The sequence below is a fragment of the Megalops cyprinoides genome, chromosome 3 (assembly GCF_013368585.1).
Source record: "Megalops cyprinoides isolate fMegCyp1 chromosome 3, fMegCyp1.pri, whole genome shotgun sequence".
In the NCBI taxonomy this organism is placed as follows: Eukaryota; Metazoa; Chordata; class Actinopteri; order Elopiformes; family Megalopidae; genus Megalops; species Megalops cyprinoides.
This window is the reverse complement of record NC_050585.1, coordinates 29,746,322-29,766,070: the sequence shown is the minus strand read 5'-3', so window position 1 is coordinate 29,766,070 and position 19,749 is coordinate 29,746,322. Positions and strand designations below refer to the sequence as shown.

At 43.8% G+C, this 19,749-nt stretch overlaps 1 protein-coding gene across 1 annotated transcript in view; it reads left to right on the top strand.

The window, feature by feature from the left end:
- The window catches only part of efnb1 (ephrin-B1), a 76,006-nt gene that overhangs the window by 46,569 nt on the left and 9,688 nt on the right, over positions 1-19,749 (top strand). Inside the window, exon 3 of the mRNA XM_036525216.1 lies at positions 18,338-18,430. Coding sequence (XP_036381109.1) covers positions 18,338-18,430 — 93 coding nt within the window. The remainder of the gene's footprint in view (positions 1-18,337; positions 18,431-19,749) is intronic.

The window sequence follows — 19,749 nt, the reverse complement described above, 5'->3', positions numbered from 1 at the left end:
TTTTCTTTGGTAGCTGCTGGGTCAGAGGGATGTGTGTCCCTGATGTGGGGACCAAGGAGGGGTGGGGGGTGGAGGGGTGGTCTGATTTTGAGGAGGTATGCGGTCTGCAGACCCCTCCTGGGATAGACAAGGGAAAAATTTAGTCGCAGGCTGGAACGTGTTGACTGTTCAGAGGATGATTCCGTCCGAAGATGATCTTTTACGGCCACCATCTGCAGGGATGCTCACTAGATAGAGCAGACATATAAAAAGAAGCTGCGTACCAATCCTCATGCAAAATTAATCTTGTGAATTTAACTTGAATGCTAAGTGCCCCATATACCACTGCCTCCAGACTGTAAGTAGTCTGAACAGTCTGAATATTACCAGTCATTGTTTGTCTTGAGTAGTCTGTAAGATTGAGGATAAATTTGATATGTTGAATCTCTATAGAAACAGCATCAGCTTCATCACTTCTGATTTTTCTTTTTGGCCTATGACCTGAGACCACATACATAATCTGTTAAAGTGAAGGACACCTTGAGGCTACCATCTCCCTTAAACGCAGTGCAGTATCCCAGTTAACCAGTAACTGCTCTCTCTAAGGGGTTGACATGGGCAGTCAACGGCCTTGTAGGGAAGCTCATAAGGGTCAGCACTGTAGAAGCCATTCACTAGGAGGGTGACAGGGGGGTCGTGTTTTTGTCCGTCGCGGTCCATCAACCAAAGATGACATCATCAGACTGATAACTGCATGAATAGCAGCACTGTTATAAAAGCAGGAACCAATGCTGGGGCTGAAAGTTGCTGCATTGCTGCGGAATTGTCTTGAGCCAAAGAAGTATATTTCTATAATACAGTTTTTTTTTTTATTTAAGTGGAGCTTCACATGGCTAAGCAGCCTATAATAAGATATGTCACTGTCTAAGGGGCAATGACGTTCCTATTCCTCAATTTGCTTGTGAAAACTCTTCAGTAAGTAAATGTGAAGGCAGTTATGCAGACGTTTTTCGTGGACTGTCACCTAAAGCTTAACATTGTATAGTGCACATCATTCCTCATTCTGCTCAGTCTCAGAAAAAAATATCAACTTCTTGTTTTCCTAAGATTTTGATGTGTTCAGCTGTTGAGGCTGGTGGACGGAACTTGAAGTGGGCCTCTGTGCATAATATAAAGTTTAAATTTGAGCTTTCCTTGACATGGTAGAGCAGCAGTGGGATGCCCATGGACCAAACCAAGAAAGAATCCCCTAAAGTTACATGATGAGAACTGTGTGTACAGTACTGCAAAGCCTTAATTAGAGCAGTAGCAGGCATGTGTTGACAAGCTGGACTGGTTCAACTTTCATGTTATGTTTGCATTTCATGTGGATATGTATGTGCATCAGTTGTAAGCAAACGTTAGTAACATCCGCCGTTTTGCACAGGCAGGAGATCATACGCATCTAGTATGAAGAAATCTACATCCCTTGGAAATGCTCCTGTATGATTTATGGGCTGTTCTCAAAACCACAAGTATGAGGGAAGGAAAAAAAAATACATTAAAATTCAGCTTGTGTGCAACAGAACAAACCTTATCGAGCAGCTACACAAAATGCAAATACTAATTTGTGGCCACTGCTACTAAACATACAAATGCTAAAATAGTCCTTTATTGCACGGAAATGTCTAGACGCATGTTCCTTCAGGCAAAACGTCCATGGTTGTCAGCAGATTGCAGTATTGTAATTGAATTTGTACCACTGTGGTTATTTCAAATTACATTCAGTTTGATTCTGACGGGAGCATGAAAGACATTGCAGTGTACTCTTTTGCTCCATGTAGGGAAAGTAATACTGCAATAAGGATTCAGCACTCAATTGCTAGTGATGCAACATGATATTGAAAAAGAGTCAATAGATCTGTGCTAAATTGTACTGCATATTTAGTGTGTATTGTAAATGTGAAATCCTTCACGTTTAGTACTGAGAGTAACAGGTAGAAGTTGACAATTACAGCCAGGAAAATACTATGTTTAAATTACAATTAACTTTGTGACGCTTTGGATTAATCAGGCTTTGAGGGGTCAAGAGCATTGTCTGTTGGAAAATTTGAGTACTTTTTGCACACCATCAGTAGTAGAGATATCTAACTTAATCTCCCATAAATCCCACTTGCGTCTCTTTGCCCTCACCTCATCTGTCTCATTACTCCTTGTCGCAGACGGCAGGCCAGGACTGTGCCACGTGGTCAAAATTTGATAGCGCTGCCATCATCTCTCCTGGTAATTTCATTTTCAAAAGGAGAAAAAAAAAGCAGCCCCACAAGCAAATGTTGGAAACAAAAAACAATGAGTCGGAGAGCTGGTTGTCAATAATGAATTCCAGACAGACTCGGGTCTCTGTTTTGTGCAGCGCTGTTTGCAAAGGCGCACACTTGCCAAGTCTGCGACAAGGCAGACGTTCGAGCATGGAAGTGATGGTATATGGGAGTCTTTGGCCGCAAACCTGCAGCTTCTATGTGTTGCCACAAGTTTGAAGAATGCCGAAAGTATTTCCGTCGCCCCTCCCCTGTTCCTGGTTAGCAGTTGTTTAGTCCCCCAACGTCCCTGTAATGCCTGTTTTGGTCACAAGAAGCATTTTTATTGTTCTCTCTCCAGACGACACATTTGACTTCAGGCTTCATTTGCACCAACAATAGGGGCACGGCACATGGTTTTTATATTTTTGTAATCTAATTGCAAACATAGATTTACTTTAGAGCCAAATCCAAGCCTGATTTAAAAGAAGTAGGTGAAAACCTCAGTCTCGCTTAGTATAGATCCAATCTCACATCTTTTTTATTAGTTTTCTATCCATCTGACCTCCTTGAAAGCTCAGAGTTTCTTAGCACTGGCCCAGTCAGCAAAATACTTTTAGCAACACTTCATGCCTATAGAGCAGCTCTCAATGTAGATGAAAGAGAGGAGAAGGGGGCAAAGGCTGAACTTTTCCTCATCCTGTCACTTCCTCTCTGGAGCCAGAGTCAGAGGAAAATAAAGCAATCTATTTAGGGTTGAGGATGAACCCAGCAGAACAGTGACAGGTGCTGGAGGCAAGGAAATGAACAACCAAGGTCTCCCAATCAAAGCAGCCAAGGCAGCTGTTAGTCCAGGGCACATCAGAATGTGGAAATATAGCTTTGTTTCCACATTTTATGTGTGTATGTAGATGATTGTGTTTGTGTGTTCATGTATCTGCCATGTTTGTGCAGGGCTGTTGTGATTGTGTTGGCCATTAGAGAACACATGCTTGCAGAGATGAGCCTTCTTGTTGCAATGGCTGCGGTTTGCTCATTGGCCACGACTGTGTGTCGTGACAGAGGTCCCCAGGCAGCTCCTGTCAGATGTGATGGTGTCCTTGGTGTGTGAGCAGGGCTGAAAGTTCATCTCTAGGGGCTAGACCCAGTGTCATGAGTACCGTGCCCAGCAAAGTGCTATGGCAGCAGTCCCTGGTTTCCCCAGTAGTCCAAGAGAGTCATTTACTTATGTATGTACTTCAAACAAGCAGCAGGGGGCAGCATGGGGTGCGTGGTTGGTTTGGGGGGGGGGGGGGGGGAGACATGTTGCAAGGGCCACTGTACTTTAGCACAGAGTGTTCATGGGTAGGCAGACAAGCATGATCATGAACGATCAGGAACATGTATGATTATTGCGAAAGGAGTATTCAGTATTACGTGCATGGGGTTAATGAACCTGCGGGGAGGGGGGGGAATTCTCTCCTCTAGCCTCTTTCACACACACATCCTATGCACTCTTGGGAGACAACTATAACAGAGCCCTTGGGGCATAATGGGACAGGGAGATGATTTTCCTGATGTAGCTTAATGAGCGCACTCCTGGCTCCCCCTCCTTGCATTGAGCTGAAACAAAGGCCTCTAATTGAGTACCAGTTACACCACTCTGCCTCCACCCCTGAATGCTCCCTCAATCCCCTGTGGGTGCAGTGTGCCACACCTGCCATACAGCAGTCATTAATAGCATGGCCAAGAGTCCTCGTAAACATTACCCCCTCAAGGTCATGGAATCACCACAGAACAATCCAAAATAGCCCAGAAAAAGGCTTTCAAAGGCAAGTTTTATCACCTTGGTGTCACGTTATTTGGGAACCACGCCACCCTTAATATCATTAGATCAGGATCCGCAATGAGTAAATTACTGCCGCAGTTGCTTTTGGTTATGCCTAATTGAAACAAATGAGAATGATAATCGCGGGATCATGGGGAAGTGTTGCCACTAATGGGTTTTGTTGGGCACGCATTTCCTTACGCTGGGCCATCCATCTCTGTCCGCGCAGAGCGGCGTCCTTCTGAAAATGTATTTCATGGCTGAAGCTTTTCATAACTCACTGTTGACTTTAAGTAGGCTGCAATCGATGGAGTCAGAAGGGCACCGTGTAAAGGTCACTGCGGATGCTTCTAGATCAGCCATGGGAAAGGAGATCGGAAAAACAGAGGCCGGGCGCCAACCGCATTTCTGTCATTGCTCTAAAGCCCCTTTGTGTGCAATATTTTAAATGATTATAATCCAGTATTTACGGTGGGTGGGGGTGGGCGGGGTTGTGTATTTCAGTGAGTTTTACAGACATTATATTTGCTTCTTGCCCTGCACGCAGATGAAAATATATGTAAACACATGACATAGAAGTTGACGACCCACCCTTGCCTTTACCCTACCCACCATACAATCCCACTATGGTATATAAGTGACATTCCCAGGAGTTTGCCACTCTAATGGAAGCATTTGGCCTTTCACACAATAAAATCGCTCATTTGTCTGAAACTTTTAAAGGTGGTAACAGAGAAGAGAAAAGCAATCCAAACCCTGATGGATCTGGAGCATGGGCTGTGGTTGCAGCAGTTTACAGTAAACCGTAAAGCAGCGAGTGGTGACATTTTAGAGTTAAAGTAAACTCGCTGCCCAGACAGTTAATTCTGGAGATGAGTGGGTGTTTTGACTTCTAATAAAGGAAGAGCAATTGCCCCATCTATTTGGATAATCTCCTCATGTCGTGAGGGCTTCCTGTTTGGTAGCCCGTGCTGTGATGTCATTTCCCTGAAGCCTGTGGAAATTTGTTTACTCAGACAGCACGGAATCAGTGAGACGCAAATGAGTCTGAGATAATTGTTAAGGAAGGCTTCAATACGCATTTTCCACGATGACGAAGCTGACCTTGCAGGTTATCTCTCGTGCTGAGCATGAGGGACTAGTTTAAATGAGTGCTAAGCTGCAGGACACTTTATGTTAGAGTGGCACTTCACAAGCCTTCGGAGGCTAAGTAGGGATTTTTATGGGAAATCACACATGCTGTTTGGGCTCCGGAGTGGGTGAACGTGGCGTGCGGCATTAATGTTGCGGCTGACGTGAAAGCCTGCTTTGTTCTGCCTTTTAGAAAATGCTGTTTATGACAGATTATAGGAAGCATGCACAGGAGTCAGGGAAGGTGTCCTCTTTCTTTTGTCATTATTATTCTAAACGAATCAACAAGTGAAAATGCTAGGAATCTGAATATCTCTCTCACTCTTTTAGTATTTCATTTTTTACTGCCTCTTTCTCTTTTTCTTGGTCTCTCTCATACACACCATCAACTATAAACCCTAGCATGGTCAGTGGTACATTGAGTGCTACTTTCCTTATCCCCAAATACACTTTTAAACCCTTCCATCCATAAGCCATATACCATAGGGGCAATTCCATTTCCCCCAATGAAAAAAGACCTAGATAGAGTTTGCAATCTCACACTCTCTGTCCTGCTGCTACCTCATTGTGCTGTTTGAGACTACCTATAAATTCTCTTGGCATCTATTGGATTTTTGGGGGAGTGCGTTTAGTCCCCGCACTGTCAATCCAGTTTAAAATGGATGGTGTGACTTCACAGGGCGTGCACTACGATACAGTTTTTCACAGTTAACCATCCATCACTGTTACATAAATAAAATATAAGGGTATAGTCAGGGACCACTGTGAGGAGGCTGTGATTTGTCTGTGGAAATTAGTGAAGTCTATCAGTTCAGTAAACCACCTGCCAGGAACTGGCCTCAGCACGGCACTTTAATGCATTCACCATCAAAGACAATTTTGCCCCAATTGAAATATCAAATTACAAGTGCGCAGTACAGTAGGAGGGACATCATAGATTCCCGCTTTCCAGAAACAGCCTACTGTTAAGTGGCACTGTGTGGCTCCACAATGTAATGTGTGTGTACGTGCATGTGTACACACATGCATGTATATGTTTGTGTTTAAATGAGTGTGTGTGAGTGCATGTGTGTGTGACTGCGTAAGTGCGTGTGTGTGTGTGTGTGTGTATGTATATGTGTGTGTGTGCACGTGTGTGTGTATGTCTGTGAGTTATATAAAAGCATTACCTGGTTCAGGGTTACTCCTGTAATATTAAATACACTCTTTCCTTTTTGTTACAGTAGTATCCAGCACAATCAATATGTCACCATCTGCTTTTTTAATGGAGTGTACTTGATGATCCACACTTAGCTTTTCAGTGCTATTTTTTTCTTTCTGAATGAAAATTGAAAGATGAAAGGTTTTTCCTGCTGCTCATGTTCTCATTGTCTGCTGCCTTTCTGCTCCAATTATTTTATTGTTGATTAGATTTCCGCAGAGATTCCATGATGGCCTCTCTTTTTATTGCAACCCCCTTGCTATTGTTCTGTTGCAACATCATACAGCCTGAGTCGCCATTTTAGCCAACGTGTACATGGGAAGATTACATTTACTTCAAACAGCCATGTCCATTGCATGCTTCTGTCAACAGTTAATCACTATGCTTTTCCAGCAACTTTCTTTTGATGAAAAAACTTGTGCAGGCCCATCAGTTGCAACAAGTTTTATTAGGTCTGATCCCAAGCCAGATGTCCCAAGATCCCTTTAAACTGATGGCGCCACCTCTGGAAGCGGTCAAAATCGCACTGTCATCACAACGTGGAGAGGAAAATGGAAGCGAGGGCTGTCCCATGGAAAGAAGTGTACACGCGACATAAATTGCAGCCAGAGGAACTGGTCACACGTGTTCAGGGGGGTTTGGCCAGACAATAAATATAGACATCCCTTGTTAATCCTGTCTTCGCCAATGCGTGTTGTAAAGATCACATGCACCATCCAGAATGGGAGAGAGCAGAGACTTCAGCCAAGATGCCAAAACGCAGTTCTGCCAATGCGGCAAGGCTGGCAGTATTTCGTTGCTGGAGGGAAAAAAAAGGTTATGCATGGCCACACCATCCCTAGGACATATAATTTTCAGCTCTGTGCTTTTTTCCATAATCTCTGAGGAAAAAAAGAAACTAAAGACTTACAGAGCCTTCATTTTGCATTTTGGCATACTACCTCATTCAGGGTTTTACATGGCTGCCTACAGTTTGTAGATTATATTTTTTGTTATTTTTAAACACTTGGGGAAACTGCCAAATTGAAAGAAAAGAAGAGGGTTTTGGTTTATTTGACTATGTAGCGTATTATTTTTTTCCATTTATTCCATTTTTTAACATTAACTTACAGTAAGAAAGATCAACATGAAGTAAAACTGTATAGGGGCCTTGTGAAACCTTCAGCCAAGGACTATTATTACTAGTTTTTAATATGTACAGGTATGCAAAATGACACAAATAATGCCACAGACTTCTCCCAAATAACACCTAACCACCACACAACTAGTATCTGAAAAAGATTTTATACCTTTCATGTGTGGAATCAGGCTCAGATCATATTCAGAGGTAGGAATTGTGACGGCGTATCTTAGATTCATATTGTGGTGCACAAATACAGTGTATTTGCACAAATCTGTGGGTTGTCACTACGCACATTCTTCACAGGGGAAGGATGCTTGTGTATTCAACCAATGCCCAATAGCATCTAAAGAGAAAACATAAAAAAAAATGGAGGTGACTAGTTTGACTATTCAGAGCTGTGTTGAGGTGTGAACTCAGAATTCTCAATTTGACTCAGTTGCCAATGGCTTGCATTCCCCAACCTAACACTTCTTTTCTGTAGGTTTAGGGAAACCATTTCCAGACACATTCATTAGAGCATAAATACAATAACAGCCTTGCACACCATAATATTCTCCAGTTTTCCTTCCAATATGTTGGTTCTGATTTATGTTGAACAGGATTACTTGACCTTGAGGAAGAAATCATTAGAAACAGGACAGGCTTGTATCAAATATTTGTTCCCAGAATTCGGTTTGCCAGGGAGATCCCCAGGGAGGCTCTCTCATGCCGATATATTCTGTGCAAAGTTTCGTGAAGAGAAATAAAATACTCCCAGCCTGAAAGAGGGTCCCAGCAGAGGAGCAGAGAGAAAGGGCAATGTCTCTTCCGTCATTGTGCTGTGGAGTGGCTTTTGTTTCAGTCAACAGCAGAGGAAAGTCCGCCAATGTCAATCTACAGGGGCCTCTATAATTCAAGAATCCATTCCAAAAAATGCATAGGAGGGGTTGGAAATGAATTTTGCCAAAGAGAGTTTGACAAGAGCCAAAGGCTTAGCTTGTACATCACAATGTTTTAAACACTGCTTATAGAATATAAAGCTGTGCTGGGTAATTACAATGGAGTCCACTGAAGTCATACGCGCTTAAGGCAGTTTCATGCAGGTCCTGGTCAAAATTCGAACAAAAAATATAGCATAATTTATTCTGTTAAGATAATGTTTCATAATTCTGAAGAATAACTTATATCTGTACCTTCCCCAATAGATAAATCAGCTCCATGTAAAAGCACCAAATACTATATATGGAATACTAACAGGATAAAGGTGTAAATTGCACTTGAAAATAATATGACATTCAAATTATAACAAATTCATGCCAAGAATCTCAGTGATAATTGTTACTGTACTTGTACATGTATAGGTATGTACCTGTACAGGAAGTCTTTATCATAGTTTGCAGATATTTAAAAGTCTGCCGTTTAGAAAGAAGAAAAAAAAAACTTTTTTTTCATTGTAATGTAATGTAATTGCTACTCCTAACACATTCCGCAAACTGAATTCTCAGTATTTTCTGATGCAGCCACATTAAATCTGTTGTCAGTTGCTAGTTAAGTATTTTATGTTTGTAGCTTTCAATATTTCATTCTTACTTTCCTCATTATTCATTCATTAAACTTATTAGACTTGTTCAGCATTTGGCTGAACCTCATCCATAACCTAAAAGAGAACAACACATGGTCTGCTAACCTAAGTAAGGGAGGAATAGTTCTGGCCCTGAAGGTCCACAATACATTCGCTCCATCTTTCACTTCCAGGAGACACCATGTGATTGTGAAAAGGATATTTACCTTTCCATACCCTGCTGCCCAGACTGAGGAGCATAGAGTTGAGGCTCCCAGGAAATCAAAATCACATTAGAATGTTGAGCTCTTTTTGCAGAAAGCCCCTGGAATATTAAAGATGGTGTGGATGTGCTTGGGTGATAACGTACATTTAATTGCACTTCACCCAGATGACTCACTGCCCTGCCTGTGGGTCAGTACGCTCGCTAAGGTCACTAACAGATTCCTTGGCAAAATGAAAAGCTGTCTTCACAGATATACATCAAGCCCAGCCCCACTCTCTGGTGTGAGTTGGGCGGGCGCAGGCGGGCCAGAAAGCCGCTTCCCACTGCTTCGCGGCTCCCAGCTCCCATGGTGCAGCTGGCTCTGAGGATTTAAAGGTCGCCCCTAATATCATCGCTGAAGCTGAAGTCTGCTCTAATCTCACGGCAGCGCTGAAATCTCCACTCCGACCTCTCGGCTTAATTTGGCAGCAGGCAGGACAACTGTGTCTGATCTGATGGGGCAGCATGCTCCCCCAGCATATTCCCCTTACATCCACCCTCCCTCCCCTCCCCGTTCCACAAAAAATGAAAGCAAACCCCTCAGCAACTACAGGAAATAAGCCTTCAGTTGCCTCTGTTCCCTCTTAGTGCAATTCCATTCCCTCTCATAGTGTCCACAGTAAAAAATACAAAAAATTAATTAATAATTATAATTTGTACATGAATTAGAATATAAGGAGATACAGATTTTTTTGTCTTAACTGCTGGAGAACCTCTTATCTTAAGCTGCTAGAATGGAGGATCTGTTCTGTGCAGCATTTCCCATGTGATGCTGGTGCAGTATTTTTAAAATGTATTTAAAGCGTCACCCTTACTGCCGCAAAAGTCCAATCATGCTTGCCCTTACAACCACCCGCTGTAGGATGGAGGATATTAGAAGGATTAGAGAACATTCCAGATGAAAGTAATCATTAAATGCATTGAAACAGGCTTGCCAGCAAAACTCCCTTTAATTACATGCTTATGTCTTTAAAAAAAATAAAAGAATAGGGATACTTTGTTTCAGGGACATTCTGTATATCGTGCCATGGTCCCAAATGCCCCTTGGTGCTGCAAAGGCCTTTACATGGAATGGTGCCTTAAAACCAAGAAGGCAATGACCATGTTCTTTATTCTAACATGCTTACACGCACAAATGCCTGGTCGACAGTTCCACTGTATTTTGTACTTTCCCCAGCACTTACACTGACCAGACTCTGTAGGAGTCCAGACCAGACCACTGTGGAGACCCCATGGAGCCAATGGAGGGAGAGATGCATAGAGACAGACGGAGGGAGGGAGGGAGGGAGGAGGAGGGACCCAGCAGATCCACACCCCTGATGGCAGTGGCTTAGCCTCCTTGTCGTGTGAAAGATACATGCCGCACCTCCTACTTGTAGCAGCTACGAAGTAATGCTTACAGAGTGTAAGCGCGCAATAACGGCCTCGAAAAAGATGTTCCATCCTGTTCGAGGCATTATGGAAAGGTTTTTCAGAGGCTGCAATTCATTAAGGCTAATGGAGCCGCCCTCCGGGGTCCAGAAGAATTGGACCGGAGGGACAGATTGGAGAGAAATCTGCTCTGACCTTGCCAACGTTCCAAATCAGTGCTGATGCAACACTTTAACAGATGTCTCTCAAAAAGGACTTTTTTGAATTTTTTTTTTTTTTTTTTTTTTTTACTTTTGCCAACTAGGTGGAACTCATGAGAGGGAGCCAAACCACGGTATGCAAGGCTTTTTCTTGAGCAGGTCTCATTTTGTGAGCTCTGGGAAAAAAAACAGGGGTTTCATAGACGGAGCTGCAGGACACACCCAGTGTGCCCCTGTCTGACTTGTTTATGTGTGGTGTACATGCCTGCATAGTAGCCACACCTTTTGTTTCTTACACACACAGACGGCACATGTGCACACACTCAAGCCCATGGGTACAAGTTAGTTTTCTCCTCGGGAAAACCCTGTTGCCCTTGGCACTCACTTTTGAGGGAGACTTATCCAGGAGAATAGTTTACAGTGACCTGCTCATTCCTCTTAAGCCTGCCACTCATCATGTCCTTTTTTAAAGTCACTCTGATGTTTGCTTTACCTTGTTTGCTTTGTAGCTGTCCTCACTGTTTGCCTGGAGGTTTCGAGTGATATGTCACTGAAGGTCTCACCGCTGCTGAAACAGAGTGCCTGCCTTTCTGTTTAGTGGGACTCGTGTGCAAACCCACTGGGATGCCAGTATCCAGGGCATGGGTGGCATACGTATTTGGGTTTTTAAACTTCAAAGCTGTTCACAAAAGAGCATTCTGGGATGTTAGACGAAAGGCAGAGGGGAGAAGTGTTGCGTTTGGTGCCAGTTGGGTTCTTTGATGCCACAAGAGCAGTAACGGATAGCAAGGCATTTCTAGGGAGGAGAAATATGTTGATGTTTTTGCAAAGGCACTGTGGGTCATTTACATGAGGCACATTATTTGCATTTAACTGTGAGCGCTTGCATATTCACCCATGCAATCATTTGCATTAACAAGTACAAATAAACGGTCAATGCAATTTGAAAGAAAACAAATGAAACAGGTATTTAACAGATATTTGCACATCATCTTTTTGCCTAAAATCATCTAGCTTGCTTCAAGAAGCTTTTCATTGGCTACAATAAAGGCCTCTAATATAAAATATAACCGCCTTTGTGAATCTTGATTTGCAAATATACTTCTGAATGTCTGATCTGTATCTGCCCCTTGAATAATTTTAAAGGCCAGTGGTAAGATAATGCATTGAAATAGGTAACTGAAGTTTGTAAGCAAAAAAAAAAAAGTAAAAGCGTAACTAGAAAATATACATTTAGAAAGCATGAAACCAATATGTTTTTGTTCATTTGGTAATGCTGTAGGTGGTGGAACTCTATACTAATTGATGTGCTGCATCTGTAAAGTTCAGAGGAATGCTCATTAATTGCAAAGCACATTTGCGCAAATTATAACATCAGAATGTCTTTCATTCCTACTGTTCAAACAGCCCTCCGTATTGATTATTACAGTTTCCTGATGCTCTGAGTCAAAAGGCTGTCCTGATTTGAAAAGACACCCTTCCCATTAACACGGCTGGATTGCTGACGTCTGAGTTCAAAGAGCAAACAATTAAACTGCATCTCTGAAAGCAATGTAACAGTCCTGGAATTTACTTCATGGCACATCTATTCTATTCAGAGATGAATGGAGAGACATTTACAAAAAGAGGCTTATTTTAATGGCAGTCCTTGCCTCCAGAAGATGAAAGTATGGCGGTGTCATATGCTGCATGTGGTAAACAGAACCTGAAATCTATTATTTATAATGCACTCACAGAAGGATATTTATTTTGTCTGCATATATTGCCGAGACCGACACAGAGACAGGCCTGAAATGACAGTAATAAAAATGCACAGATAAATGGTAAATTTTCATTTCCCCCCTGTGAGATATTTCAGTGGGGACAAACCAAAGGAAATGATGTCAGCGAGGCCCAAAACCAAATTCCTCCGGCTTCACATGCTCACCCAGAATGCCTCTGGGAGGCCAAATGAGCGGTTGTGTTTCACATCCCCCCCCCCCCCCCCCCCCCCCCCCAATTCTGACACAGTAACTTCAGCTTCAAAGTGCAAATATTTTGAGGACCGTGGTCTGCAAGACTATGCCTGTTTGTTTGGGGCTTGTCTGCCCGGAGACCAAAAACCCAAGATCAAGAAGCAACATGTTTTACTTAATTAAAGGTGCTAAGAGGTAGAACAGAATAACTGCATTGCGTGGGTTTTCAAATTGTGACAGAAAACTCCCTCAGAGTCTCACAATTAAGCTATCTGTGCATTTATTCAGGGGGATTAATTACGTGCAAATGCCGGTTGTGTTTTCCCCCAGTGTGTGAGCTGTGAACCACTATGCTCTAATTCAAGTTTTTTTGGGGGGATTTTTCTTAAGTGCTGTTCTCACCACCAACGCTTTTATAATGGTCACTTATTTTTGAATATGTACAGTACATTATTTGCAAGCCACACACTTTGATCACACTATGCATCACTGTAAGTGTGTTAGCAGATATATGTATTGTGTGTCTATATGTGTGTGTGTCTGTGTAAATATAACTCCCAGCAGCACTGAGCATCAGTTTAACAATGCTTTACTTGCTGTGTATGTCAAATGTGTTAGCTGTGTAGTTATTCGGTACTTTGGGACTTGACAAGATGTTAAGTGCGTGTCTAAACTCAAACAAGTGGGGAGGCCACATTCAGAGTGGGGCACACTGGGAAATGCACACAGTTGTTAATAGCCCCCCCCACACCCACCCCATCAACAGATCCTTCCATAGGCTTTCACCATTCACCCAAAAACAAAAAACAGTGCGTATCATTAAAACAACATGTTGCAGTAAACAGAACAAAAAGAAGATTGTCCCCATTACAAAAGGGCTCGTTCTTGATTTTTTTTTTTTTTGCTCTGTCTCCGGGCGACTGAAAACACACATCCTCAGTGTGTCATACCCTCGGACCACAGTTCTACTAGATTGGGTCAGAGGAGAATTCATAGTCCAACTGAAAGCAGATGGGGGAGAAATATTAAACCAAAAATCCTTTCTGGAGGTTTTTGTTATGAAGCAATAATGTAAAAAAAAAATCTCTTTCTCAGTTCCTATACTAACGTGAGGGTGTGAAGCCCTAAAAGTATATTTTGAGTCTTCCAGATGTTTTGGAAGCAATATCAACCATAAAGAAGCAGGAGGAAGGTCTATATTTTTTTCCACTACCCACAAAATGGATTACAGTTCTCACAGGGGAAGGGCTGCTACCGCTGACTTTACTTCCAGCACACTGCAAAACGCTTCAACACTCCCTTCATGTTGTCCTTGTGCTACATTTTTAACTCTGTAACTGTTACAGGACAGTAAAAAAAAAAACAACTCTGACTTTATGTTTGACACCTCCCTCTCTCTGCCGGCCACACGAATGGCGCAGATGTTGTGGCGAAAACCTAATTGGAAAGGACTGTTCTCGCATCTGTTTGTCAGTAGCCCCGTTTACACATTCCGAGGCGGGCCCTGGACCTCCAGGTCTGTCTCAAGCCGCGGGGCCAACCCGGGCCACAAGGCTAACACAATGGGCCATGTGATATCGAGCAGTGCACGGGCCTGGCCCTCAGCTGCTGTTGCTGTGTGCAAGGCAGGTCAGGGCTGGCCGATTATCCCGGGCCTATAAAAGGTGAACAAAAGGACCCAGTGTTGGTGTGGCGGAGGCAGAGCTGCGGGCCGGTATCTGCCGACCCCTGTGCTTGTTGGTTTTGAAATGGGATCCGGCGTTTCAGTTTGCGCGTGGTGGGTAACGGCAGACACAGATAGACCGGGCGCTGCCGACTCCCTTCCCCAGGACCCATTTCATATCCTGTGTCCAAGATGCCGGCTCGTTCAAAGGTGGCCTTTGTGGAGTTCGGATGGCGAAGGCTGGTGTACAGTTACCGTGCACCACAACAGATATGCTCCATTCACGTAATTTAGTGAATTCATCTCCAAGGATATTGACAAAATTGAACTGCTCCCAGGAGGGAGAACTTTCCCGCATTTAGAATAAAAAATTACATTAAAACAGAACTACAATTCAAATGCAAAATACAAAGCATGACAAAATAAAATTTAAAAATATGTATATATATATGTATATATATGTATATAATTTAATTAAATATACAACTCAAATGTACAAGGCACTGAAAGGGAAATGTTGTCTGATATAATGGGACAATAGATTACAGGCACGACTGACATGTGTAATCATGCACTGTCCAACTTAATAATGGCACCTGAAAGCGTGATCGGGCTCCCTCGGCCTGTGACCCAGTTTCTACAGTGCGCGTAGGCCTGGTTCAATAGAGTCATCTTGAATTGTCCTGCTGCTCCCTAATACCGTGGCATGCTCACTTTGTGCATGACGACTCGGCCGGAGCCTGGCACCTCTCCCGGACCCATGCATCTTAATAGCGGTGACATCATTCAGGCAGCAGACCCACTCCCACTCAACGCCCGCCTGTCGGCTAATAGACCGTTAAGGATCCATTCGGAGAACTAAAACACGATTTGTTCTCAGGGTAATTGCTGTTAGCTATCGATTGCCCTTATTTTTTTCTCCCCCGTTCTCATTTCTCGAACAGCGTAAACTGATAAGAAAAGAAAAAAAGCCACGCACAGCACTTTCGCATTACCATCAGGCAGAGATTAAAGAGAAGAGGATCGCACATGGAGAAACAGCCAAACGAGTTCCGTCCGCAGAGCGGCGGGAATCTCCTGGGTTTGAGTCAAGGATCCAGTCACGGAGAACACAGAGGCCCGATGTTGCAGTTAATGCAATCAGTAGAGACTAATGAATTGTGTCTTTAGTTTTACCTCCCCTGCTCCATCAAACAAGTGAAGGTTAGCCTGTCACTTTTACTTTGCCCTAACATTACTTTGGTTTTGCCTCTCTCGGCTGAGACGGAGAACTCAATCTGAAGGGCGGTGGAGGGGGTGGGGGCAGGGGCCTTCCCGGTGGGATCGGTGATGCCTGAAACATGGTGGAGACACGCAGGTAGCTAGCCGGGGGCCATTCTATATTTACTCGCCTGTCTGGGAAAACTGGGTCACTCGGGTCATCTTACCGCTCGGGTTCATGGCTCCCATCATGAATCATTTGCAGTTTACCCTGCCTCTGGAGGTTGACCATTAATAAACCATGAGGCCCGCGCAGATGAGCAAAGGATTTTAGCCAGTTAGTTCGGAACATTCGGAGGCTTTTCGCCTTTCCAGACAATGTGACTCAAAGTCGGTCTGTCCTGGCAGCTCCTCCGCCTCCCCTAAAAGGATGTGGTGGTTGGTGACCCGATGTCTTCTTTTCACATCCTCCTTTGGACCAGTGTGCCATGCTTGCCATCTCAAACACAGGAAGTGTCGGGTTTCTGAGCATCCTTTTTCTAAAATGTCACACAAAATAACCCTGCAGTAGAAAAACTGGCCACCTTAAGAGCCTTTTCCACCCTAACACTTTTCAGTCAAAACCACAGAGGAGGGAGGGGAGCGCATTGGTTACCCTTCTTTGTGGTGGACCATATGGCTGCTTCTCTGGTGATGTTTAACCCACATGCTGTATGGCACCATCTCCATTAGCCAAAATGCAGTTGAGTTGGAAGGGAACAGGAAGAAGCAAGTCATGCCAACATTAGACTGTGGGTAAGGAATAAGAAGTAAACCTCACATTTGTTTCTATGTAAATGAGACTATAGTGTTGATTCTGTGTTGGTAAAACAGAATAGGTGCTGTTGCTGGAAGCACGTCAAGAAAACATCCCTACAGTTGCGCAGTATCATTTCTTAGACAAGACTTTTCATGTTCCAGAATATTGTCTCATCTAGTCAGGGCTACAGCACCATTTGAAGAAGGGCCAAAATAAACAAGGTAGTTCATTTAAGGTATTTTCTTATGAAAAGAGGGGGGTGTTTCAAGATTTCTGTTTTCACAATAATGGGGTCTGCCATATTCTCCCAGACAAAGGTCCAACTGCACTCTGTTCCTCTACTCTCAGTGAAAGAACACGTCAAATAACACATTTGATCTTCAAAGACGCCATGTAATCCTTCTTCTGAAGCATTCATGAAGTGGGGGAAAAACAGCAATGGATGCTGGGAGCTGGTTGGAGTAAGACATGCAAAGAGAAACACAAGGGTTAACAAGTGTCCCATTCTGCATGCTGTGGGGGATGTGATTGCAGACACTTGTCTGGTGTGACACTGCTGCCCGGGCTGAACCCCGTTCTCATCATTCCCTGCCATTGTGCCATGAGAGGGCTTTGATTCTGGCGGAGTAGGATCTTATTAGTCAAATGCTTTTTTTTAATGGGCACTCATTCACAACACTTATTGAGGGCAGCATCTGGACAAGTTAACAAGGCAGTCCATCCTTGGGTGCACGGATTGGGGGGTGAGGGGGGAGAACAAGGTTTGGAGGTGAAAATACCCATGAAGCTGAAAAGAATCAAATGGGGGGAAGGCCTCAGCCTTTGCTGGCATGGTAACGCCCCTCGTGTCTAGGCCCGGAGGCCATATTGAGTGTGCAATGTGCATTCACTCCGGGTCGTTTTTCCCCTCACAGAATAGAGTGCCAGTTGCGCCACATTGTCTGTGACTCAAGTTCTCGAGAGGCAAAGCTGACAGCACAGAAATGGGCCCGCTCAGCCTTCTCAATGGAGTTGCATTTGAAGACAAGCCCCCTGAGATAAGGGGTTTAGCCCACCGTGCCACCCAGTCACTAATTACAGGGCACACAGAAAGGGGAAGTTAAGCCCTTGGCATTTGCAGCTCGCTATAATTGCTGCTGGCATGACCTGCCTTGCCGAATGGCTGATGCATTCCTCTCTCAAAAAGGAAGAACAAAAACCCTTAGTTTAAGCATGGGGAGGAGGGGGGGTGCTGATTACCGCTTGCAAAATGACGAACCGAGCAGCTTGCGCGCCTCCCTCCCCAAACGCCCGATTTCAACAACGCTCTGAAAGCCGCCGCATTCCCATGAGATACGATTACAATCAGAGGCAATATCTCAGTAAGACGAGAGAAGCCCCCTCATGCCTTTTCCCTCCATTTTCCCTGCCCGCGTCCACACGTGTAGATATAAACACGTACGCGCATAATGTATAGGAGCTTTTATTTCAGTGGCACTTAGGAGAGCTCGACGGTGAGAGGCCACTGCCAGCGGGCTTGATGAAACCCACCTGCCGTGTACAGCCGGCAGATTTAACTTATTAAATAAATGTTTCCTCGGAGGCCTCCGCAAAGCCCCAGTTAAATTGCTCGTGGTGAAGCATGGATTCCAACCGCCTATGAATTTTAAGGTATAAGAATCCTTCGGTTCTGACCTGTTATATCAATCAATATAGTTGTTTTTTGTGTTTTTTTTCCACTCCCTTTTGGGGTAATGTGTGCTTTAACCCAGAGCGCTGGCTGATCTATTGCAGTGATTATTTTGCGGGAGCGTTCAGTAACGCGGGGCTCTGTTTGTTTCACCGCAGCCACGTCCAACGGGACCCTGGAGGGGCTGGAGAACCGGGAGGGGGGAGTCTGCAGCACCCGCTCCATGAAGATCATCATGAAAGTGGGCCAGGGTAAGTCTCAGGGCTTTGACTGGAAATCGCTGAAATGTAACAGTCCCTATAGCTGTCAACAGCCGCATTTAACCCCTGCTGCAAATTCAGTAAAAAAAGATTCTTTGTGAATGCGTGCAGACTGTGGCCCTTGTGTTTTACACTGTGGCAGAGCTATAGCTAACAGCTGTCTGTTGGCGAAAGGTGAATGCACATACGTATGCAAAAGTCACCCTGGTACATGCCATTTATTTATGAATGTGATTTACACGGGAAAATGGAACAATTTCCCTGACATTGTAGAATAGGACAAACAAGATCTCTTACAAATGATTTTGGAATTTCTAGCTCAGCCTCGTAATATTCACATTTTCACTAAAACCAGAAAAATGAAAACCGGACAATGGCATATGCCCCTTTAAAAACAGACACAGGCAGAGTTTACAGAGGCCTGAGTGATAATGAAAGCTTAGTTAATGGGCTGCCATGACTTCATGGTAAGAGGGGCATTTCATAAGCTATTGTTCATAAACTGAATCGCCCCTTGTGGTGGAATTTACAGTGAATAATGCATGCAGCCCCTCTCACAGTATATGGAAAACAGCCCAGTGATTTCATTCCTCATAAAATGGGGGTTTCAGACGTTACATTTCACTCTATTTATAACCTTTCAGGGAAAAAGGAAAAGAAAAATATTTGACAAAGCTTTCATTACATTCTTATGTGAAAAAAATGGCTTTGGAGACTATGCAAGCCTTTGAGTGCGAGCATCTTCACGCATAATCCCAGATCATTTATTACACACAGACCCGTCTTTCCCAGAGTTGTTAAAGGAGAATTGAGAGATTCTTAAAGCCCCATATTGCCATTCCTTGAATGTGGTGCCATGGTTTCTGAGGATTTATGCACCCGGTAGGATTGTTAACTGTTTTGAATGTCTAAAATGTACAGGGTAATAGCAATTCTCTGACTCTGGGCTTTTACACACTTCCCACACGTACTAAACAACACTCAAACAAGAGATGACGCTGTTATTCAGATTACCCAGCAGCCCCAGAATGATACAGATGCAGATGCCTGTGTGTGGGAACGAGAGATGGTGTCCAAAGCTTTCACTGTGCAGTGTGCATTCATGTCCCTCTTGATTTCAATTCCCCACAATACTGTCTGCAACCTCAAACAACGAATCCCCACACAACACCCCTCGGTATCTGCTGTTATCTTACATAATTACATAGAGTGGAAAGAGGGTCTGTGGTAGTCCTGAAACCTGCATAGCAATATTGAAGGGAATATTGCAACAAGCAAAGATTCAAGTTAAATGCCTGTATGACTCGTCA